The sequence below is a fragment of the Hemiscyllium ocellatum genome, chromosome 3 (genome assembly GCF_020745735.1).
Source record: "Hemiscyllium ocellatum isolate sHemOce1 chromosome 3, sHemOce1.pat.X.cur, whole genome shotgun sequence".
In the NCBI taxonomy this organism is placed as follows: Eukaryota; Metazoa; Chordata; class Chondrichthyes; order Orectolobiformes; family Hemiscylliidae; genus Hemiscyllium; species Hemiscyllium ocellatum.
Window position 1 is genome coordinate 100,540,007 of NC_083403.1, and position 24,604 is coordinate 100,564,610.

The 24,604-nt window shown below is 41.3% G+C and overlaps 1 protein-coding gene across 9 annotated transcripts in view; it reads left to right on the forward strand.

Annotated features, from left to right (window-relative positions):
- Positions 1 to 24,604, forward strand: part of dst (dystonin) — a 624,072-nt gene that overhangs the window by 16,019 nt on the left and 583,449 nt on the right. For 7 of the 9 annotated variants that reach the window (XM_060852081.1, XM_060852129.1, XM_060852093.1 and 4 more), the window contains exons 3-4: positions 6,719 to 6,907; positions 11,285 to 11,492. In XM_060852081.1, the coding sequence (XP_060708064.1) occupies positions 6,719 to 6,907; positions 11,285 to 11,492 (397 nt within the window). Of the gene's footprint in view, positions 1 to 6,718; positions 6,908 to 10,316; positions 10,369 to 10,687; positions 10,967 to 11,284; positions 11,493 to 24,604 lie in introns of those variants that run through there. The other 2 variants (XM_060852155.1, XM_060852145.1) reach the window with 2 other exon arrangements.

Consider the following 24,604-nt stretch of genomic DNA (forward strand, 5'->3'; position numbering starts at 1 on the left):
CACCAAAGACAGGAAAGGCACAGTTGGTGCTGCAGATCGCATCACAGTTAAATCTGCTTGAGAAACAGAGGGAGTCAGAGGGAAATGACAGTAATGGAACTGAGGTTCGTGTTAGGGAACAGGTAGAGTTGAGTAACAACATCAAGGAAACGAGAAAGGGTTAGAACGGGAAGCTCTGGAAAGAACAGAAGAGAGAGCATAATAGTCAGTTCTAAGAAAAATGATGCTGGAGGCTGAAGCCGGAGAGAAAGAGGAAGTTAGACAGTTGAAGTAAAAGCTAACAGATTAGCCCAGAAGCTGTTAGAAAATCAAGGTTGAGCCAGGAAATGTTCAAGATACCATAGGTATTACCGAGACTTGAAGGATAATGTGTGGAAGCGTTCTTGCTATCTTTGAAAAAGTAGTGACCCAGATGGGGTGGTCTCAAGACCTCTGGACTTTGCCTCTATCAAACAAAGTTACTGGAAAAGCATTGAATGTATTTGCGTCCCTATTCGAGGAGGACTCAGACTTTACAAAACCGTGACAATAATTATTTTTAACTGGTGAACTTATGAACTAGTCCTATAGGCCTTTAGACGAAGGTTTGGAGTCCAACAAAACAGCTGGGACAGACATACTCGAGTTCAAGAGGAAAAAGTAGACCAATTTTGACAAGTGGATCAGGGCATCGAGAGTAAAAACAATTTATGAATGGTTAAGAGAAGTTGTTTCTTGGTAGAGTTTAAAACCTCCTTACTACCCGCAATCAGAATATGTGTACATGTAGAGAAACAGAAAGTTGGTAGTGTTAGGCAGGAAGCCTGGATGGCCGATGACTATGAAATGTTTCATCAGCCCTCATTCCTTCACTCCCAGAGTTCTGAGAAAAATTAGAAAGTGGGAGAGTGAGAGAGGGAGGAAGTTAGTCAGGATAAGGAAGGGATACTTGGAGTGTTCATAAATCACCATCTCAGGGTAGAAAGACAATGATTGAAAGTGGAGGAGAATTCAGGGAACTGAAGTGTTTTTGCTGCAGTAAGGTAGGGCACATTAAGGCAACTGGCTGGAAGCTGCTTAGGAAACCAGTCGGGGCCATAGGCATTAAGACAAGAGAAGCAGGAAAGGAATTAAAGAAGAAAGCATTCCAACCCAGTAGGCAGTGGTGACTATGGTAAAAAGGACAGAGATGAACCCTCTGAAAAAGGCAGGAGGAGACAAAATAAGTGAAGGGTATGAGGAATTTTTGTCAAAGGATATAGTGAGACCTTTTGCTTCTAACGGAAGTGAAAAGCCCATTACAATCTTGAGGGATACAGGAACATGCCAATCTTTTACTTTTGAAGGATGGTTTCATTTTTCCAAGGGAAAGTTTAGATTAGATTCCCTACATGTGGAAACAGGCCCTTCGGCCCAACCAGTCCACACCGACCCTCCAAAGAATAATCCAACCAGACCCACTTCCCTCTGACAAATGCACCTAACACTATAGGCAATTTAGCATGGCCAATTCACCTGACCTGCACATCTTTGGACTGTGGCAGGAAACCAGAGCACCCAGAGGAAACTCCACAGACATGTGGAGAGAATGTGCAAACTCCCCACAGACAGTTGCCTGAGGCTGGAATTGAACCCAGGTTCCTGGCACTGTGAGGCAGCAGTGCTAACCACTGAGCCACCATGCCACCCCACTGTTAGGGAATGACCTGCAGGACTGAAAGTAGTCACCTTACCTCTCCTAACAGAGGACCCAGGGATAGACATGCACATTTGGCTTATAGGATTGCAGATTAGCATAGCATTTGGTCCAACAGGTCTACTACATTGGCTGTTTTAAAGAGCTTTGAATTCGTCCTTCTCTTTGCTTTTTCTATACTCCTGCACATTTGAATACATTTCCATTGGCCCTAAGTTAGGAAGTGGTCATTTGCTATTACTGTATTAAACTAGTAACTAATTATCCAGTTCATTAGATATAGTTACATGCAGTCCTACATTGAAAAGAAATGCAGTCGTGATGAGGTACAATGCTGTCGGGGAATAGATGTTGTTCTTTGGAGTCACAACCAGAAATTTCACAGATTGTGTTGCCTTCCCACTGCCAGGGTTAAAGTCGTCTCTTTGTGACTGGAGTAAGAGGGGAGGATCCACTTGTCATGGATTACAAAAGAACTAGTGATATTCAAAGAAATAGAAATGATGTTCTATTCTGAAAGTATAAGGAATTAGAATCAAATGCACAGAACATCAAAGATATTAGTAATTGGATTGCTACCCAAACCATGCATAAATTCAAGCATACTGGAGAATTAAAAGCATATCTTAAAAAGTGGTGTGGGAACATGGATTTCCATTCATGGAGCACTGGCCCCAATACTGGGAAAGATGGAGATAATCTGTTGGGATGGTCTCCATTTATAATAGGCTGGAATCAGCATCTTGATGAGCCATATAATTAGATAGGACTGTAGATAGGGCTTTATATTAGGTGGAGGAATATAAGGAAACATGAAAAGAAAGGTTGAGGCAATACTACACAGCAATTTGGGTAAAGGCAAGCAGGTAGGACAGGAAGGTAATAACATATCAGTGCATTAGCTTCATGTAAAGATCATTGGATACAAAAAAAGCTTTTTATTTGAATGCACAAAATCTCAAAAAATCAAAACAGATAAACTAACATCACAAATAGAGACAAATGAGTTTGATATAATCACAATTACAGAGGCATAGTTGCTTGATGACTAATGTTGGGGGAAAAGGCTACACAAATTTCTGAAGGACAGGTGAAAAGGAAGAGGACTAGCCCTATTATTGAAGGATGATATAATGACAGCGGTAGGAAAGACTCTTTGCTCAGCAAATCATAACAATAATAGTACAGGTCCTCTCTACAAGTGGCAAAGAGGGACAAATAATTGTGTGATTTGGCCCTAACCACCTTGGCAATTAGTGCTGGATAAGAAGGTCCAATGGAGTTGTCCTCAACTTGATAGCAAGTGGTCATTTAATGGACACTTAAGGGCCTGAACTCTGATTATGTGCTTTCCGGGCTGTGAGAAATGGTAGAAATTCCTAATGGGAGACCAGAGTGTCCATTTAATGGGTTCAGGGGACACCCATTCTTACCAATCTGGCAGGGTGTGGCCTCTGAAAATCACATCCCACTTGCTCACCATTCCTTCTAACCTCACTGAACACCCCCGTCAACAAATTACAACCCACGAGACACAAAATAAACTACATCCTCACAATCCGATCCGCGAAAGACGAGAATTTAAGAAATATTCTTTAGGACCCAGAGTTTCCCGGCCTCTGCATAGTAGCTTCTGGTGAGGCGGGACTTCTCCATTCAGGCCCCTGATTTGTAGAGACATCTGCCATTCAGCTCTTACCAAGCTAATTGGAGTTTTAGCTAGTGAATATTCTGGTTGGTTGGGTTGGAGTCAGTTGTCCATGAACCCGCCCTCGTCCAATGACACGCACACTTATTTGTTGGGTAATTAAATCTTGGCGGAAAGTCAGAAAACACTAAAGGCAGTATTTGTCGGACACTAAAATGTAATTGCACAGTTGGCTAACCAACAAGTAAGAAGTAATTTCCAAAAAGAGATAAAATAATAGGGTTAATATTATAATCTTGGGGAGATTTAATATTCATGGCGAATGGACCAATCAAATTAGCAAAGTTACTTTACAAGATAGGGTTGATTGTATTCAGAAGAATTTTCTGGAAGAATATTTTGTGCACATAGTTAGTGACAAAGTTGTTTACGATTCAGTGTTGTGTTGTGAGGTATGATTAATTACTAATGATAAAAGATCCTTTGGAAAGAACAATTTCATTTGAAGTTTGAGGGTGACATAACTGATCCCAGAACTGATCTTACGTGTAAACAAAACCAATTAGCGAGGCAAGACAGGAGAGATGCCTCATGTTGATTGGTTAAATTGATTAAAAGTTATGGCAGCAAATAATCGGGAGAAACATGTAAAGAAATTATTCAAAAAGTGCCACAAATGTACGTGCCATTATAAAACAAAACTTCAATGGAAAAGACCCATTAGATGCTTGTTAGGAATGTTAAATGTAATATTCGGTTCAAAGAAGGCACTTATAATGTTGCGAAGAATAGTAGTAAGCCTGAAAATCTAGGGTGCTTAAAACCCTGCAAAGGGCAAGCAACAAATTGATGAGGGAAATGTTTAAATATGAGATTAACCTGCCAGGAATACAAAACAAATTGGAAACTCTTTTGCAAATAGGAAGAGGAGAGTAACTAAGTTAAACATTCATCTTGGGAGGAGAGAATACCATGGGGAATGATGAAATGGTAGAGCCATTGAAAAAATATTTTGTCTGTCTTCATCACTGAAGACACAATTTGCGTACCAGAAATAGAGTGTATCAAAGTGAATATTAAAAGCAAGGAAATTAAGGTAATTAATATTTGCAGAGAGAAATCTAAGAAATCTTCAAAACTAAAAGTTTGAAAAATCCTCGATCAGATTGTATCGTTGGATGAAAACAGAGCTAACTGCAGAGACAATGGGTGTACTGTTTATAATTGTTACAAAATTCTCTCGATTCTAGAATGGTCACTGAATTGAAAGTTAGCAAATGTAACACCTTTGTGAAAGCAGAAAAAACACCCACATAATTATCGCCATCAGGAAAATGCTGGAATCTGTTATTAATAACGTTTTAACAATGTACTTAGAAAAATCATACCAGAATCAGGCAGTCAACATGGTTCATGAGAGGGAAATTATGTTTGACACAATTTTTGAGGACCAGCCTGTAGAACTAAAAAAAGAGTCCGTAGACGTAATATACTTAGATTTCAAAGAGATGTTCATAATAATACACAAAGTAAATGTTTGTTGAGTTGAGAGTGACAATATTAACATGGATCTTCAGATTCATGGAAGGGAGGCAAGCATTTTCAAGTTTGGCTGGCTGTACTTAGTACAATCAATTGGCATCAGTCCTGTCACCTCAGCTATTTACAATGTGATAATGGCAGATGAAGACACCAAGAGTAATGTGTCCATGTTTGCTCGTGATACAAATCTAGCTGGGAATATAAGCTGAGAGATCAGAAAGTTATAACAATTAAATGAAGGGGCAAAAGATTTAGAGTAAAATGTGGGGAAGTATGTGGTTGTTCATTCTTGTAACAAAAATGGAAAAATAAATTTTAAAAGGCTTGAACTTTTAAATGATGATGCTTAAGGATGCTTGGATATGCATGCTGAGGGATTAAAGAAATCAAGCATGCAGGTACAGCAAATAATTAGGAAGACAAATGACCTATCCATCTTCATTGCAAGGAGGTTGGAGGACAAGAATAAAAAAAAGTCTTGTTACATTTTTATCAGATTTTGGTGAGACCACATCTGGAGCACTATACATAGTTTTGGTCTCCATAATCTATAGAAGAATATACTTGCCTTGAGTTGGTACAGTGAAGATTCACGACATTGGTTTGAGGGTTGCCCTATGATGAAAGTGTGAATAAACTGAGCCTAAACTCTCTGGATTTTGGAAAATTGAGTAATAGTCTAATGGAAGACTTATACAAGACTGCGAAGGGTCTTCACAGAGATGTTTCTCCTTCCTGGGCTCAATTATTTAAAACAGAAATTGGAAGAAATTTCTTCACACAAGGATGAATTTTTAAAATTCTCTATCATTGAGACTATTGCTGATTTCACACAAATGTTCAATTTCTGTAAAAAGATCAGGGGATGGCACTTGAATGAGCTTTAGTGCAATAGGACAGTGCCTTTCTGATGATAGATCTGGAAAGGGTCAGTGCAGAGGGAGCTCTGGTGTGTAGCTGACTGTTCCACTCTTGGCCTGAATATGGTCCATGAGTGCTTGGAATGTCATATGCTATACACCATACCTTAGAGATACAGAAGCGTTGGACCAAGAGGAGATCAATTATGTCCTCATTGTTTAACCCTATTATCTCTAGTGTTATTCTGATAAATATGTACTGGACTGCCTCCAAGGCCAATGTATATTTTCTGAAGAGATTCCCAGACTGCATATGATATTCCAGATGTGGCGTAACCAGAGCTAAATACTGCTGCAGGTTTTCTTTGTTGCCTGCCTCCTTAATATGATATGGCTAGCCTCCCATTGTTTTTGTACCTGTCTTTTTTTATTTCTGTGCATGGACCTCGAATTCTCTCCCTGTGCTTCTCCATATGCCTAGCTTCTCATCATTTTGAAAATATCCTACTTACCCTTTGTTTGGGTCCAAAATAGATGAGATCACGCTTCCCTGGCCTGAACTCTGCTACAGTATTGCCCACTCACTTTAATCAATCACTCCCCCTTCGAAACCTTCAGCTCTCATCTCCATCATGTGTCACTCAATTTAACATCACTGAGCGTAATGTATTTCCCCTTCCTTTTGATTTTTTAAAAAAAGCTGGAAAGATTGATGTACCCGTATCCTTATTGCAGTTCCACATTTTCCTCTATGGTGTATGTATTTAATAAACCGAAGTTTGGGAGAAGACTTTAATAAACGATAAGAAGTTGCTTGGAAACCATGCAGAACTCCGGCCCGCCCTCTGCACTTGACTAATTGGGTGTACTCAAGGCAGTGACGCCAAGTTGTGTTCCAGTTTAGGGAAAGTAAAAGGGCGTTCATTTCAAACACACACACACACACACACACACATATAACACAAACCCTGTGTTCTTGTTGCTTTTTCTCAGGGATTCAGACACAGCCCACGGCATGGCAGGAGAAGCAGCAGATTGCGAGTTTCGGACGAGTCCAAGCCTCTGCTGGAGATACCTGAGAGCGATCAGGAACATCTGGTAAGAAGGAGGAAAATCAAGAGGAGCAGTCGAGTGCAGGCAGAGTTTTACCATTCCGTGCAGGGGACTCCAACACGCAGAGCGGTGAGTCCTCTAGCGTTCGGATCAGGGAGACTATGTTCGCTATCAGCTACTGTTGACAATACACGGGGTTGTCTGAACTTCAGACAAATTGGAGTTTCTCAGTGATTGGCACCAACATATGCTCTTTATCTCATCACCCTCAAGATTTGGAGATGCCGGTGTTGGACTGTGGCGTACAAAGTTAAAAATCACACAATACCAGGTTATAGTGCAACAGGTTTATTTGGAAGCACTTGTTTTTAGAGCGATGTTCCGCCATCAGGCAGCTGTCTGATGAAGGAGCAGCGCTCCGAAAGCTAGTGTTTCCAAATAAAGCTGTTGGACTATAACCTAGTGTTGTATGATTTTTAACTTTGAACACTCTCAAGATAATTCCGAATGATACTAATCAATTATCTTTGACCTATTTATTGATTAGACTGGTATTCGTACCTCGCGGCGACGGTTTGGGATCAGATACTGACGTTATTAATCACTCTATGAGCAACTTTATCCCGTCCTTGCAGGAATATTTTCAGTTTCTTCCTGTTTTCAAGGAACCTCGATGGAAAAGACAAATCGACTGGCGGCCCGCATTTGGAAATCAAGCAATTTTTAAACAGCACCAACATACAATTCATTACTGATCATTATATATTGCAATTCTGTTTTAAAATACGTTTTATAAAAATGTGGTCAAAGTGGCTTCAGTGGTAACTTTCTGAGGGGGAACTGGGTAAAATCTTGAAGGTTGGGATATTGCAGGGCTATGGGTCCAGAGCCATGGCTCTCCATGGTTCCTTTTCTTCAAAGTCCCGCCACAGGCTCGATGGGAGGAGATTTCCAGTGAAATGGAGCCCCCTGACATAATCTCTGAACAATTTCTGGTGAGCGGACCCTGCATCGTATATCTTGAGGTTCTGACCCTAACTGGGCAGACAAACCTGTTTCGACATTAATAAAAAAATGCCTTTTGAGTAACAGCGAGATAAAAAATTATTGTGACATTTCCAGAAGCAAATCAGTGTGCGTTCATAAAAATGGACAATTGGCCTCATCTCAGATCTGCTGTCTGCCAAAAAAAAACTGGCAGCAAATTTGGCCGAAAACGAATGATAGTTCCCCATCAAGTGAGTAACTTTGATATGGTCCAATTTCTTAGGCTTATTTGGCAAGATTTGATTTTTTTTCCCACCCATCGATTCAAATTCTATTAGTTTGGACTGATTGCAATTGCAATCTTGTACTGAAGTTCTACTCTCTTGCTCTGTCCCATGGAATGGAGAGAAGTGGGAAGAGGCGACAGTCCAAGCATAAACGCTCCTATAGACCAGCTGGTGTGCATGACTGTGCTGTTCACTGGATGTTATTATAGAACTGAACTTTAACTGATGGAAGTGTGATGTTTACGTGCTCATGGCCTTAACTGGAAGGATGAAACCGAGTCTTCACAAAGTGAAAAGGCCGTAAGGACAAGCCATGGAACTATAGACCAGTGAGCCTGACATTGGTGATGGGTAAGTTGTTGGAGGGAATTTGAGGGACAGGATGTACAAGTATTTGGAAAGGCGTGGACTGATTAGGGATAGTCAACATGGCTTTGTGTGTGGGAAATCATGTCTCACAAACTTGATTGAGTTTTTTGAAGAAGTAACACAGAGGATTGATGAGAGCAGAGCAGTGGACGTGATCTATATGGACTTCAGTAAGGTGTTCGACAAGGTTCCCCATGGTGAGACTGGTGAGCAAGGTTAGATCTCAGGAATACAGGGAGAACTCACCATTTGGATACAGAACTGGCTTGAAGGTAGAAGACAGAGGATTGTCTTCCAGACTGGAGGCCTGTGACCAGTGGAGTGCCATAAAGATCGGTGCTGGGTCCACTACTTTTCATCATTTATATAAATGATTTTGGATGGGAGCATAAGAGGTATAGTTAGTAAGTTTGCAGATGACACCAAAATTGGAGGTGTAATGGACAGTGAAGAAGGTTACCTTAGATTACAACAGGATCTTGATCAATGGACCAATGGGCTGAGAAGTGGCAGATGGAGTTTAATTTAGATAAATGCAAGGCGCTGCATTTTGGAAAAGCAAATCTTAGCAGGACTTATACACTTAACGGTAAGGTTCTAGGGAGTATTGCTGAACAAAGAGATCTTGGAGTGCAGGTTCATAGCTCCTTGAAAGTGGAGTTGCAGGTAGATAGGATAGTGAAGAAGGTGTTTGGTATGCTTTCCTTTATTGGTCAGAGTATTGAGGACAGGAGTTGGGAGGTCATGTTGCAACTGCACAGGTCATTGGTTAGGCCATTTTTGGAATATTGTGTGCAATTCTGGTCTCCTTCCTATCGGAAAGATGTTGTGAAACTTGAAAGGGTTCAGAAAAGATTTACAAGGATGTTGCCAGAGTTGGAGGATTTGAGCTGTAGGGAGAGGTTGAATCGGCTGGGGCTGTTTTCCCTGGAGTGTGGCGGCTGAGGGGTGACCTTACAGAGGTTTATAAAATCATGAGGGGCATGAATAGGACAAATAAACAAAGTCTTTTCCCTGGGGTGGGAGAGTCCAGAACTAGAGGGCATAGGTTTAGGGTGAGAGGGGCAAGATGTAAAAGAGACCTAAGGGGCAACATTTTCACACAGAGGGCGGTACACGTATGGAATGAGCTGCCAGAGAATGTGGTGGAGGCTGGTACAATTGCAACATTTAAAAAGGCATCTGGATGGATATATGATTAGGAAGCGTTTGGAGGGATATGGGCAGTGGGACTAGATTGGGTTAGGATATCTAGCCAGCATTGACCAGTTGGACAGAAGGGTCTGTTTCCATGCTGTACATCTCTATTATCTGCAACAAAACTGAAAGTGCAGGAGAAACTCAGCATGTTTGGCAGCATCCCGTGGAGAGAAAAAATAGTGAATGTTTCGAGTCTAACATGGTTCTTCTTCTGACTCTTTCAACCTGTTTCTGAAGAAGTGTCGCTGGACTCGAAACATTAACTCTGTTTCTCTCTTCACAGACTGCTGAGTTTCTCCAACACTTTATTTGTTTCAGCTCTCCAGCACCCGCTGTTCCTTGTTTTATGTTGCAACATAAAATGATACAGCACTGAAGGAAATCATTCAGCTTATTCATGCTGGCGCTCGCCCTTTGTCCAAACAGTCTTAGCCCTCCCTTCCTTATGGCACCGAAATAAATTCTTCTGTTAGTGTTTACATGGGAGAAAAAAAGACCCGGACGTTTCTCCCCCTGCGGGCTAGTGTTAGGAGTGTCAATCATAAATCTGGTTCACTCCCGAAACTGCAATCACTTGGCGATATTTACACATTTCCCTCGATGTGTCGTCTGCCTCCGAGATGCAGGGAAATGTCTGGGATGCCACCATTGACCGGTAGTGTGCGACACTGTCGCCTCCCTGCCCAGATTGACAGGACGATTGAACCAATCGCTGCCGAACTGGGAATCTCTGAGACTTGGTGCAAGGTAGTGGTGTATTGTCTTTGTAAAATATAGGGGGTGGGGGGGGGGGGACCAATTGGCTAATTCGTCAATTGGATGTGACGAGAAATGGGATGTTCACATATTTCCACAATGTACCGGGAGCCCAGAACATCCCTTGTAAATAATGGCGATACCGGGTCACTCAATGTCTGGGTGGAACAAAAGGCATTGTTAGAGGGGGAAAGGGAGAAGTTCAAGCAGTGGTGAGTCACTGAGTGATGCACTGAACCCAAAAGTCTCCTGTAGCCGGAACTGCGGCTCCACAAAGCGGCGGCTGGCTGCAGTTGACCAGTGCGGAGCTTCGTGTGAATGCACCGCCAGCCTTGCTGGAAGGAGAACACTATCACTTCGCCAGGCTGCAGACCCTGGGGAGGAGGACTCGTAAGCAACACCTGGTGCTCAGTAAGGCGGCGGCGGCAGCAGCGACGGTGGAAACAAGCCTTGCCTCTGATCCTTCATCTCCCCGGGTGGACAGTAGAAATTGGATAACTATTTTTATATATAAAAAAAACACACACACACAGAAACCGGCCTCAACAAGAGAAGCGCTGGTGGAGTGAATCGTTTCCTGTGAACCATGGTAAGTCAGAGTTAGCCCTGATGGGGGAGACAAATACAATTTGTTAGGAGCAGTCGCCAACTCTGTTCATGGTTATTGTGCGAGATTGAGATTGAGAAATCAAGTCATGTGTTTTGGAAACATATCCTTGGTAAAAGTGAAAGTGTTAATTAAAGGGAGAGGAAAATAGAGATGTAGGTCCATGATTTTTTTAATTTTCAAAAACATGTTGGTTTAAGTCATGTGCCCTACTCATCATTTGTGAGCCAATAGATATGTGTGTCTATGGGTTTCATTTGAGCTTTTGTCTGTCTTTCACACCCCCACCCCTCCATACAGAGTGTCGGTAGCAGCTCTCGCCCCTGCTCCATGTCTTCCGCCGATTACTCCGACGATGAGGATGATTCTGGTCAGAGATCAGGAACTGTCTCGCCAGCTCCCGGGGACACGTTGCCGTGGAACCTGCCGAAACACGAGAGATCCAAGAGAAAAATCCACGGAGGGTCGGTGCTGGACCCGGCGGAAAGAGCCGTTCTCAGGATAGCCGGTAAGACTTCACATATTTATCGGGTTAAAAAATCTGGAATGCTGTGCATCGGACGCAATGAGGAATCTCATTGTCGTGCAGAAGAGCTGCAGAGTTTAATTCTACAATGCAGACGCCTTTATTTCCTTCCAAATGAAAGCTACCGTTTGTTCCACTGAATTGGGGCGATGATTTAATTGAGGGTGGTGCGTGAAACTGACAAGCAATGCGTTATACAGTAATGTTTTCAGTTTCACTTAATTCCCTTTGTTATCAACTAGCTGTTTCTGCTTGCTCGAGGTCTGGTCCAGATCTGGACATATATATATATATATGTCCAGATCTGGACCAGACCTATATATATATATATATATAAGAGCTCCCTGACTTCCTCAGCTCCCATCGACATACAGTATACAGACATACAGGTATACAGTATGTATACCTGACAGTACTGAGAACAGTAAAAAGTGAGGTCTGCAGATGCTGGAGATCAGAGCTGAAAATGTGTTGCTGGTTAAAGCACAGCAGGTTAGGCAGCATCCAAGGAACAGGAGATTCGACGTTTCGGGCCAGAGCCCTTCATCAGTACTGGGAACAGACTTATTAAAACATTGCAACAAAAACAAAATTGCTGGAAAATCTCAGCATGTCTTGCAGCATCTGTGCAGAGAAATCAGAGTTAACGTTTCGGATCGAGTGATCTATCTTTAGAACGTGCAATTTCTGTTTTTGTTTCTGATTTACAGCATCCGCAGTTCTTTCGGTTTTGATTTAGCATAAGCTATAATGTAACAGAATGACAGGCATCTTGGGTTTCTTGCGGTGTGCCTGATTATGTCTCGGGGAGAAATGTTGGTTTATACCTCATTTTTTTTCGAAGTAACCAGGTATGGAACCTTCTTCCAGCTAATGATGATGTGTGTACGTTATACTACCAGATATACTTGGTTTGAAAACATCATGTTAGATTTGATTTATATATAGAAACATTTAGAAAACCAATTTTGATCAAAGAAAAACATTTTCCTTGTAAAATGTTTCCCTTTAAAAAAACACACAATTCGAACGTAAACGTGGATATGACGGAATGATTCCCTTCCCCTCCCTTCATCCTCAGACAATACCAAAACGCTGCAGTTTTTGCACGGCAGAGACCTCACGCCATCTTCTGCAGCTTGTTTAACATAAATATATATATATCAAAATACTGCCCTTCTAATATTCCTGGTAGATCACCCCACCCCCGAAACCTTATGTGGAGGATGGGCAGTCCAGATCAGGATTTAAATGGGGAAGGGGATGTCTGTGGTACATCAGAGAGAGTGATGTGCAGCCGGCTGTTGTATTGTTAACGGGAGAGGAGCTGGGTGGGGAGAAGCAGTGACCAGAGCGGCCAGTATCCCTCTCTCTCCCCGCCAACCCTGGAGGCCGGGGGAGGGACAGGAAGGATAAGGGCAGAGCGATTGGTGCTGGTGATTCCAGGGCGGTCCTTCGTTCAGCTCGCCCCCCATCGGCTCTGCCAAGTTCCCAGCCCTCGTTGTGTCTGCTGTGTGTGTGTCTGTGTCAGTCCTTCCCTCCAAGTTGAAGGGGAGCTGTAGAGACGGTGCCGACCGCTCCTTTCCAGCACCCATGGCCGGCTACAGCTCAGGGTTCAGCCCCGCTGCTTACTATTACGCCGATGAACTGCAGTATCTGCAGGCTTATGAGGACGTGCTGGAGCGGTATAAAGGTAAATCCGCTTTCATGGCTGTCAGCTAACGGTTTCGCCTCTCTCGCTATACCTTTTCCATTTTGGATTGTCTATTGTCCCGAATGATTGGACCAACGACTAAATGAAGTGTTTTGTTTAGACCGTGATGTCAAATGTATTTTTGTGCGCGGACAAGAGAGATCAGAAATATAAATCCTCCCACTGAGATTTATTTTCATACTCTCCCTCTCTCCTAATGTCTGGCTAGGTTGTCACCTTTTTCTCTATATCGATATTTCTATAAATAACATCGTGCCCCAGTTTGGCCAGGCCTCATCTCTCTCAGTCAGATTAGTTTCTGAGATTTGGCCATCACTTGGCCTGTGATGTGTAACACTTGGAGGCTCTTTATAGATAACATATAAATGGCCTTAATACCTCCTATCTAATGTGGCACCCACACTGTCAGAGACTGTGTCCCAGCAGCCAAGAATTTGAGCCTGCTGAATATGTGCATCTTTCAGAGAGACAGGAATTGTTCTCTGGGATGATAATTCTGCTTAGTCATTGGAGCAATTCTGAAGATAACGGAGAATGAAATGACTCAACGTTTTTTTTCGCCTGGTGAAAGTGGGAATTAAATCCGCCAAGCTGTTATGTGGAAATGAGGGACACCTTTGTCCCTTTGTGCATTGAAGTGCTACCCAGTGCAGAGCAGGGAACAATTAAGGCTGTATTGTAAGTGCATTGGCAGCTTGATGAGAGCAACATGGAACAGAATAGTAAAACACCGGAGGAGAATATTCAGCTTATCGTGCTTCTGCTTGGTCTTCAGAAGAATTAACCAATTAGACCCAATTGCACACTCTTCACCCCATAGTCTGACTCTGAGGTTTTCTCCCCTTCAGGTATTCCTCCAGTTTCCTGTTTGAAAGTTGCTATTAAATCTGATACCACTGACCTTTCAATGTATTCTTGACCATAACTATTGCTGTATGTATTTAAGATGGTTTTCACCTTTTGGTTCTTGATTTATTTTTAAGTCAATGAATTTCAGTCTTGTGAACTGCTTGAAATTTTCATTTCTTTTCTGATTTGAAGTGTAAGAATTGATGCAGGATGTTTAAAAGTAATTTCATCTGTTGGCAAGTAAGATTCATTGTTGGCTTTATTTGACAGAAGGGTACTCTTTGCAATTGGAAATATTCAACATTTTTTTTGAACTGTTGTCCCTGGTGTGTTGCAGCAGAGGTGACAGTTTCTTTATTTCTTTCCCTTCCTTCCCCTATCTACCACATCCTTGTGTCCAGATTGTATTAGTACATGGAAGCTGCTGAGTACAATTTGTCACTTGATATGTCTTTGGTGCCTTGACCAAGTGTTCATTCTTTTATAAGATCGCCTTAACTCTGATGTGTCATACTGCCTTGATGTTTTGATCTCTGTGATGATCATAAAGTCAACAAGAATTCTAATTCTGTTTGCTTTAATCTCAAACTTCAGTCCCAACCTTGTTGAGATTTGTTGTTTTGGCTTCATAGTCCAGATATTTAGTATCTTTGCTCATTGAGCCTTCCGAGGAATGTTAAGTAAAAATTCCATGCAAGAAATTGGAGAGTGGATCAGTTATTTTCTTGTTGAATTTGTTTATATTTTGTTTAATAAAGTTAATACCTCTGTATATACAATTCCTTTGTGGATATCCTTTTCTTTCATTAACCAAGTTTCAGGTCATGTATTATAATACTACTTGATGTAGATTTGTGCCAATTTTTGTCAGATAATGGCTCCTGTGAAGTGCCTTTTGATGCTTTACTATCTTAAAGGTGCTATGTGATTGAAAAGGTTGTAGGTGGTCAGAATCGAACCATGTTGCACACTATTACGAGTGTGTTTACTATTTTAATCTATGTTTTAAACAGGATTAAACTGTAAATGAACAAAATTAGATTTCATCTCAGCTGTTGCACAATGTAACTAGTAGAGAGTCAGCTGTGGAAATAACAGTTGCTGCACTCTCCAAGGAACAGAATCGAATGATGCATCATTACTGGAATCTTGGCTTTTTGTTCTGATGCACTCACCACATTAAGTCTGTTCCTAATGTGTCTTTTCCTCCAGAGTTCCAAGGTTTATCTTTCTCTTCACACTTAATGTGAATTTGATGTTGCTTTTAAACTTGAATTTTCTAAAATGTCCATGCTGTTCCTGCTGCACAATTTAGCTTGTATCTGTAGGTATTCAGTTAATGGTCCACATTCAGGTGAATTAGTAGGCAACTATTTAGCTTATTGGGATAAAGAACGAAGAACCTTTCTGTGTTTTCTTTTCTTTGTTGTATAATGCTCATCACTTGAGATGGATTAACTATAGTCACCAATATTTTGGAACTGAAACTTGCACAACATTTGTAAAAGTGGTCCTAAAGATACATTCCATAGATGTTAACTTTTTTCAGAAATATCAGAACAGTTAATAAGCATTGTGTATTTATTTTTTTTTGCATTGTTTGCTGTTCATTTGTCATTGTGACTTGAATGTAACTTATTTTCCTTGGCTATATGAGTGTCTGTATACGCAATATAGGTATTTCTCATTAAAAAAACTCGATTGTTCGATTGCTAATTGTGTTAATCTGAATTATCCTAGTTTTAGTGTACATTATATGGTAACAGCTGCTGTAAGCAGCCTCAGTTTAAGGGCTTTGTTATACGTGGACTTAGAATTTTCAGATTGGATGCAAGCTCTAGTGGACTTGGAAATTTTAGTCAAGAGTTTGCTCCAGAAGCTGCTTTACTTTTATGTATTTCATTGTGTTCAGTTGTAACTAATTTCATGCAGAATGTTATGTTGTTCTGTCAATGGCTGTACTGACAAAGTATTTCATGTTGGTCTGTTCAGTTATTCTTTCAAAGTACAATCTGCACCAGTAAAAATAAGGCCACCAGTATGAGTGGTGTAGTTTTAATACGGGGTCATAGTTTTCACGTTTAAAGGGCAAGCTTTGCAGTATAGGTGTTTTACTGAAATTGTTCCGAGTTGGACATGAGGCAGAGTCTGTTTGACTGCTGAAATTGGTTTCTGCATTGGGAAAACCTTGAAGCTCTGTTCATAGGCTCTTCTATACTCTTTACATCATAACCTGGATGCTCGTTGACATTCTGGTTTCATTTAGGCATTGCCTTCATGCTTTAATTTTTGGTTTAACTTAAGTTTTATATTTTGTCTTTCTTCATTCTGTACACATAATTGGCCTTAACTTGACATCTTCGAGTCCCCTAAGTGCCCGCCTATAGTCAGACACAGAGAGGTGCATGTGAAATGTGGGAAATGGAGACCAGACCGTGATGCTCTGTTCAAGGTTTTATGGAATATTGGTGCAGTGTTACTGGACTTCAGCCCATATAGTTCCATTCAGAATTGTATTTGAGTACTGCACTTCCATTTTATGCTGGGGCAAGCTAAAACTTTAGGCACTTGGATTTTAACACAAGTGCTTATTAAGGGCTACGGGGAGAATGCGGGTAAGTGGAGTTGAAATGCCCATCAGCCACGATTGAATGGCGGAGTGGACTCGATGGGCCGAATGGCCTTACTTCCACTCCTATGTCTTATGGTCTTAACACCTAGTATCCACCCTATCCTCAGCTCATTTGTTGGGGCAAACCCACATCTATGCCTTGGTTCCTTCCTAGGTCCATTTATTCCAATGATGTTGTGACCAGCTACCCTCAATCATTTAACCCTTTAGGAGCTTGAGATCTGCCAATACTCTGTCTTTTATTCTAATTTGTGTTCATCCAGCATCCCTCTGCTCAGTGACTTATAATAACCCCAGCTCTATCAATGGCCCAGTTTTTAAAATTCTCGTCCATTGTATTCAAATCTCTCTAATACCTCTGCCTTTCCTTGTTTCTGGAATATCCTCCACACCTCCCTGTGCTCCTCCAGTTCTGGCCACTTGTACATCCCCGATTTTTCATTGCTATACCATTGGATGTTGTGCTGTCAGCTACCCGCGATTAAGCTCTGGAATTCTGTCCCAAAACCTGCTTGCCTCCTTTTCCTTTATTTTGCTTCATTGTTCCCTCTTTGACCCAAGCTTTTGAACTCCTGTCCTAATATCTTCCTGTGTGGCTCAATGTCAAAAATTTGATCTGATTAATACTCCTCCAGTGAAGTTTGTTTTTGAGGATTTCCTATGTTAAAGTTAATTTTGATTATCAGTGTCAGAGCATCAGCTGTGTCAATCAGTTTGTAACTTAGGTTCTTGTAAGTTTTAAAAGTCTTGTGATTCAGTTTGGGTGGAGCTGAGGTTGGTGTAACTGGTGAATTTGAAGAGGATTCCTGTGGACTATGCATGTTTCCCTTGATTTCCATTGATTATTTGCTCGCTTTTAATTAGTTTCTTGTTTTTGATGCTGAATATCGATTTGATGGCAAAATATGAAAATATGTTGTGTATTTTATTGTCTGCTTTTGTGATCTGGTCGCATTCTGTCTTTTGAAAAATGAGTGGTTGTCTGTAGTTCAGAGATTGTGTGCATTTTCTGCCTTTGTGCCACTGAATGCATTCTGTCATGAGGCTGAAACAGCTAAAATTCCTTAAAAGCTTTTCAAATGTCACAATTGAATCCGCCTCCTCTTGTCGTGCCATGACTGAATTTTTTTTTCATGAAGATGAATTCCATAATGAGCTCCATTTAGAGCATCTTCCTCAAGATTCCCGCCTCCAATGCGGGCAGGGAGTGAAAGCTGTCCCAGTAAACTGAAATGAATAACTTACTGCATGGGCCAAGTTGGAGAACACTGAATTTGTTTGTTCTGGGATGTACAGTAGTGGTGTAAATTCTGCAGTCTCCTTTCCTCTCTCTCTCTCTCTCCCAATCCCCAACCACCCCCAGTGTCAGCAATGCCTCAATGGGTAGCACACTCATTTCTGGAGCTAGATCACAAGTTCCAGAGATTCTGATGCTCCAATGTAACAGTGATAGAATGTTGCACTGTTAGAGGTCATAGAGTCATAGAGATGTACAGCATGGAAACAGACCCTTCGGTCCAACCTGTCCATGCCGACCAGATATCTCAACCCAATCTAGTCCCACCTGCCAGCACCCGGCCCATGTCCCTTCAAAGGCTGTATCTCTTCTCTTGGTTCAGTGTTAAAAGATCCCAAGGCATTTTCTAAGAGGAGCATAGGAGTCCTCCAGAGTATCCTGGTTAATATTTATCCACACACTAAAGTTACTAAAAATAATCAGATGATTGGGCCATTTCTGTTTGTAGATCTCACTGTGCACAAATAGCTGACCTGGCACCTACACTTGTGCTTTAACTACAGGTCAGGAGTACTTCAACAGATGTAAAGTGCATTGGGGTATTTTCTGAAGTTGTGCAAAACCTGGTATGAAATGCAGCTGTTTCTCTCCCATCTTTTTAAATCTCACAACACACTTAATGTGTTACTTCAGAAGATAGCTTTTTCTGACTGAATACAATCAACACTAAGTGACTAAACATTATCTTTATATTCAATCATTAATATTACCAAACAAATATATGCAAACCACTTTTGGGAGATGCTTGCTACTGCTGTATGTTGGTTTTCTTTAACCTATGTAGAAGGAAAACAACCATATTAGGATATTAGAACCTTTCCTACTGTCAGTCTCATCCATATCCTTGAGTTTCTGTGCTTATATCCTCTTGTTTCAATCTCTATCATATCACCAAATCTGATTGAATTAACATCCAAGCCTCTTCCCTTCCATTTTTCCAGTTGAAATAATTTCTAATACAATACAAATGTACATACTGGGAATTCTGAAATAAGAATAGAAAATGCTAGAGAAACAAAGTCAGGTCTGGTTGCATCTTTGAGAGAAACCAAAGTCATGTCGTACATTCGATGTGACTCTTCTTCCCATATGATTTGAAATAATATCTAGCTTGTCTGAATCCGTGTTCCGCCCGAGTCTTTGTTGCTTGTGGACTTGGGTACAGCCCACCTGTCCTGGGTGGGCTTTGCCATTTCATGATGAAAGTAATATCGTTATTTTCACATTCAATTTCCAGACATGCTTTCCTGCACTCACTTGGTAGGAGAAACAGGTTGCAGAAGTGAAGATGGAATAAAACAAGGGCTGTTCTTGAGCTTGACAATAGAAAGGCAGACCTTTTGAGGTGGAAGGAAGATCAAGGACTCTGAGTAATACTCTGAATAGTCAGAGAGGGTGTCATTTTTGTGGCTGAGTGGAAGCATTATTTGAGAGCTTGAAACACTGAGTTGTAGGAAAAGCAATTGCAGGTTTGGGAGGTGGCAAATCATTCACTGATTTTGCGAAGGGAGTTTGCGCTGGGGCAGAAGTTTGCAATAGTAGAAAAGTTGAGGGTTTTTTTGTGGTGAGAAGTGGTTTTGAAAAGTAGGAAGACCATAATGGTGGAGAAGGAATATTTACAAACTCAGTTGGCAAACCATGTTGCAGCTATATAAAACCCTTGTTAGGCTTTTTTTTGAGTATCATGTGCAGTTTTGGTCGCTGCACTACCAGAAGGATGTGGAAGCTTTGGAGGGAGTGCAGAGAAGGTTCACCAGGATGTTGCCTGGTCTCAAGGGGGTTAGTTGTGAAGATAGGTTAAAAAGATGAGGATTGTTTTCACCAGAAAGTATGCAGTTGAGAGGAGACCCGATAAAGAGAAGCACAGATAGAGTGTATAGTCAGAGGCTTTTTCCCAATTACAAGGGGCACAGGTTCAAGGTGAGAGGGGGAAAGTTTAAGGGAGATGTGTGAGTTTTTCCATGCGGAGAGTGGTATGTGCTGGAACGCACTGCCAGATGAGGTGGTGGAAGCAGGCACATTAGTGACATCAAAGAGGCATCTGGATGGTTACATGAAGAGGGTGGGAATAGAGGGATATGGACTGAATAAGGGCAGAATGTTTATTTTTGGTTAGGACGTGATGATCAGCAAAGGCTTGGAGGTCTAAGGGCATGTTCCTGTGCTCTATTTCTTTTTTATTTGTTCTTTTATGCATAATGAGGGCCAGTAAAGGAGTTAGATAGTCAGCTGTATAACAGGAATCTGATCAAGAGAGCAGGAGGTGAACTTCATTAACAGTTACAAACTGAGTGATAGAGGGCATAAATGAAGATGAGGCAGTAATTGACAAATGATGGAGATTCAGAACTCAGTAAGAGGTAACTGGGGAATTTAAGCTTCATTGATGAAGAGAAATATTGCGTCATTTCAGGTGAGTGTCAAGGACATGCAGGTCCTGGGCTTCCTCCACTGCCAAACCGTTACCACCCGAGGAGGAGGAGGAATGGCTATTCTGCCTTGGGACCCTGCAACCACATGGGACAAATGTGGATTTCAACAGCTTCCTCATTTCACCTCGCCCCACATTATCCCAGTCCCAAGCCTCCAACTCGGCACCACCCTCCAGACCCGTCCATCACTGCCCCCTCTGACCTATCACCTTCTCCCTCACCTTCATCCATCTATTGATTTCCCAGCTACCTCATCCTAACCCCACACCCCCTCCCATTTATTTTTCAGCCGCGACCCACAAGCCTCATTCCTGATGAAGGGCTTAAGCCCAAAACATTGATTCTTCTGCTCCTCGGATGCTTCCTGACCTGCTGTGCTTTTCAGCACCATATCCTCTCCTCTCGGGTGAATGGATGCTTGACTGTGGGGTGATACAGTGACACAGTGTTTTGCACTGCTATCTCATAGTGCCGGAGACTCTGGTTCGGTTTCAGCTTCAGGTGGCTGTCTGTGTGGAGTTTGCGCAATGCCTACGTGGGTTTCTACTGGGTGCTCCGGTTTCCTCCCACAGTTCAAAGATGAGCAAATTCATTGGTTTGCCATGGTAAATTGTCTCATAGTGTGCAAGCTGGGTGGATTAGCTGTGGACATGTGAGATTACGGGGTTAGTGTAGGAGTGTGGGTCTGGATGGGATGCTGTTTGGCTGGTTGATGCAGACTTGATGGGTCGGATTACCTCTATGCATGCTGTAATGATTTTACAATCTCTGCCTTTGTACTCCTTGCATTTGTGGCTGGTGAGGCTGGATGGGCAGGAGGAAAGTGTTTAATAAAATTACTGAGGCATCTTGTGTTAATAAATTTGCAAAATTGAACAAGTAAGCTGTTTTCATTGTTCTGGCAGAGTTGGTCAGCTCAAGCTCATGTGACCTGTAAATTCTAGTCTAAGCTTCAACCACTTTTTGTTATTGTTGATTTTTTTTTTCAGCTGAGAGATTTGTAAAAGGCCTTATGTCTCACCATTCACTTTTGGTTAAATGGTATCAGAATGTCAAGGTCTCTTTTTACTGACAACTTGTGCAAGTAATTAATGAGATTGACGTTAAGTACTGCTCTGGGCACACAGTGTGGCCCAAGAGGGCACGAGCTTGGGCTAAGTTTCATCCAAGCAAGTTCAATACAAGATATCTCAATACTTTACTTTCTACATCTCCGCAACCTGAGATCGTTTGAAATTTCATGTCCATAAAAGGTTTCAGTTTATTCTTGCAATGTTTATGGAGACACAAGTGTGTGGACCTGATGGTGGTCCTGAATTTAAATATTTCCCTGTGATTCTCAACCTATAGAATTTTAACATGAGTAAACACTTTGTCTCCTTTATGCTAGTCGATTGCTGCTGTGTAATCTGAAATCCAATATATTACATTGGGTTTGGTGACAGCTGTTATTATTCTCAAAGTAGAAGTCCTCCAGAGTATTGTGATTATTGTTCCGTTTCCTACAGATGCCTCACAGGGAGATGGGAAACTGCTGTTTAGTGGCTCACAAACGTATTTCCAACAAACTGACCAAGCTGAGTTAAGTAGTGTTTGCACTGCACACTTGAGAACCTGCATTTGTGAATCTAACTTCTGATTTGTTGCTTGTCTTTTTAATTTGTTTTTCCCATGCAGGTTTTTTTTTCTGTTTCTTTTTCCTTTATCTTGCCTGTAAACTCACTTGCCATCTCTTCTTCATTCTTCCTTTTATACCATTTCCCCTTTTATCTTCATGCTTTTGCTTTCTCTGCTCTTTATTAGTGTTGCATTCTGAAAGTTTCTACTTTTTTTTTCACTGCTGCAAAGTTTCTAGTAAACAAATATGTCAGAGTAGAATTTACGCAAATATTATTACCACAAATCAGTACCAAGACTAGAGAATGTGAATTAACTTAGGCCTGAAGCCATACGTGTTTGTTCTCCACTAATTTCCATTTGGTTCAAGATTTAAATTTCCTGATTGCACCCAAAGTGGAAATTCTAGCCCACTCTGACTTTAATCTAGTTTAATCTTCAGCAGAAGTGGCAATCTCTCCTTAATTAGCACTGCATTTTTCAACAATGTTGAACTTGAGAAAACCCACTATTTTCTTCACCATTTCCTTACTTCTCTCCACCCTTATTATTCTTTTTCACCTGTGGCAGTATCCTACACATGGGGATTGGTAACAAAACCCACTTTATTGTTGACAAATCTGTTACCACCAGCACTGATGTAACATAAGACAACTTAATACAATTTACTGGGTGGTGCACAAAATGCAGTTGTTTATTGAGGTATGAGGTTCCATTGTTCTTGAATGGTATGTATACTGACTGCTCCCAAATGAATTTTTTTGCACATTTCATTCAAATACAATTCATTCATCTACTTCTCTCTACATTTCTTTTAACAAGCACCATCTTTTCTCTTTATGAACAATTCTATAGACAATAGACAATAGGTGCAGGAGTAGGCCATTCTGCCCTTTGAGCCTGCACCACCATTCAATATGATCATGGCTGATCATCCTTAATCAGTATCCTGTTCCTGCCTCATCTCCATAACCCTTGATTCCACTATCCTTGAGAGCTCTATCCAACTCTTTCTTAATTGAATCCAGAGACTGGGCCTCCACTGCCTTCTGGGGCAGAGCATTCCACACAGCCACCACTCTCTGGGTGAAGAAGTTTCTCCTCATCTCTGTTCTAAATGGTCTACCCCGTGTCTGTTCCTTTTGAGGTGATTAGTGAAAGTTTATTGCAATTAAATTATTATAGTCTCTTGCTTGTCTGTTTCCTACCAAAGTCTACCTCATGTTTTAAATACCTTCCATCTCCACAACCTCAAACTAACCTACAATTCTTGACAGCCAAAAGAAGTGCAATAGTCAATTTATGCACTGCAAGGGCAAACTGCCAGATTGTGGTTGTGGTGTATGAATCTGGTTCGTGACTGAGATGTGCTGATATTGATTGAGGAATACGTTACTGGCCAGCACATTGGGGAAGCTCTTGCCTGCTGCTCTTTTCTAAAGAAAATGTTTTACTCATTCATGGAGAGTGGATGTCATTAGTTGGGCCAGCATTTGTCTGAACCTTGAGAAGATGGTGGTGAACTGCCTTCATGAACCACTGTAGCCCATCTGCTGCAGGTGCCTCTACAATGCTGTTCCTTGGTGGAGTTCCAGGAAATGCATTTTAATTCAGAAATTATGAAGGAATAGTGGTAGAGTTCCAAGTCTTGGATAGTGTGTGACTTGGGGTAGAACTGAAGGTGATCATGTTTCTGTGCATTTTCTCTTGTCCTTTTGGTTGGCAGAGGTTATAGATTGGAAAGTGCTGTCAAAGGAGTCTTAGTTAAGTCTGCTGTGCATGTCTTAGGTAGTAAACATGGCCACCATGTTAGTGGTGAAAGGAATGTAAATATTAAGGTGGCAGGTGGGATGCCAGTTAAGTGTGTTACTTTGTTAGGCTAATATTAAGCTTTTGAGTGTTGTGGAAGTTGCACTCATCCAGACAAATGCACAGTATTTCATCATACTCCTGACTTGTACCTTGCAGATGATGGACAGGCTTTGGGGAGTCAGGAGGTGATTTACTCGCTGCAGTATTCCTAGACTCTGTCCTGCTCCTGTAGCCAATTTATTTGTGTGGTGGTCCAATTTAATTACTGGCCAGTGGTAAATCCAGAATGTTATTTGGGTTTCAGGGATGGAAAAATCATTGAATAATAAGGGGAGATAGTTGACCGTCCTTTATTCAAGGCGGTCATTGCCCGGCATTTGTATGGCATGAAATTTTACTTGCTATTTTCTTCATTCCTCTCTTGCTTGTCGAAATTTACACCATAGAAGAAATCTATTCAGTCCATCATGTCCCTGCCAGTTGACCAAGATCAGACTATACAAGTCCCATTTTCTGGTCTTTGGTCCATAGTCCTGGAGGCTATGGCAAGATAAAAGAATATCTAAATACTGCTTAAATATTATAGCAATTTCTGACTGAACCACCCTTTCAGGCAGTGAGTTACAATTTGTCACCCCTCTCAGTAAAAAATAATTTGTATTCCACTCTCTCCTTAACCTTCTATTTCTTACCTTGAAACTATTTATCTTAGATATTGATCCCTCTAGTAATATTAAAAAA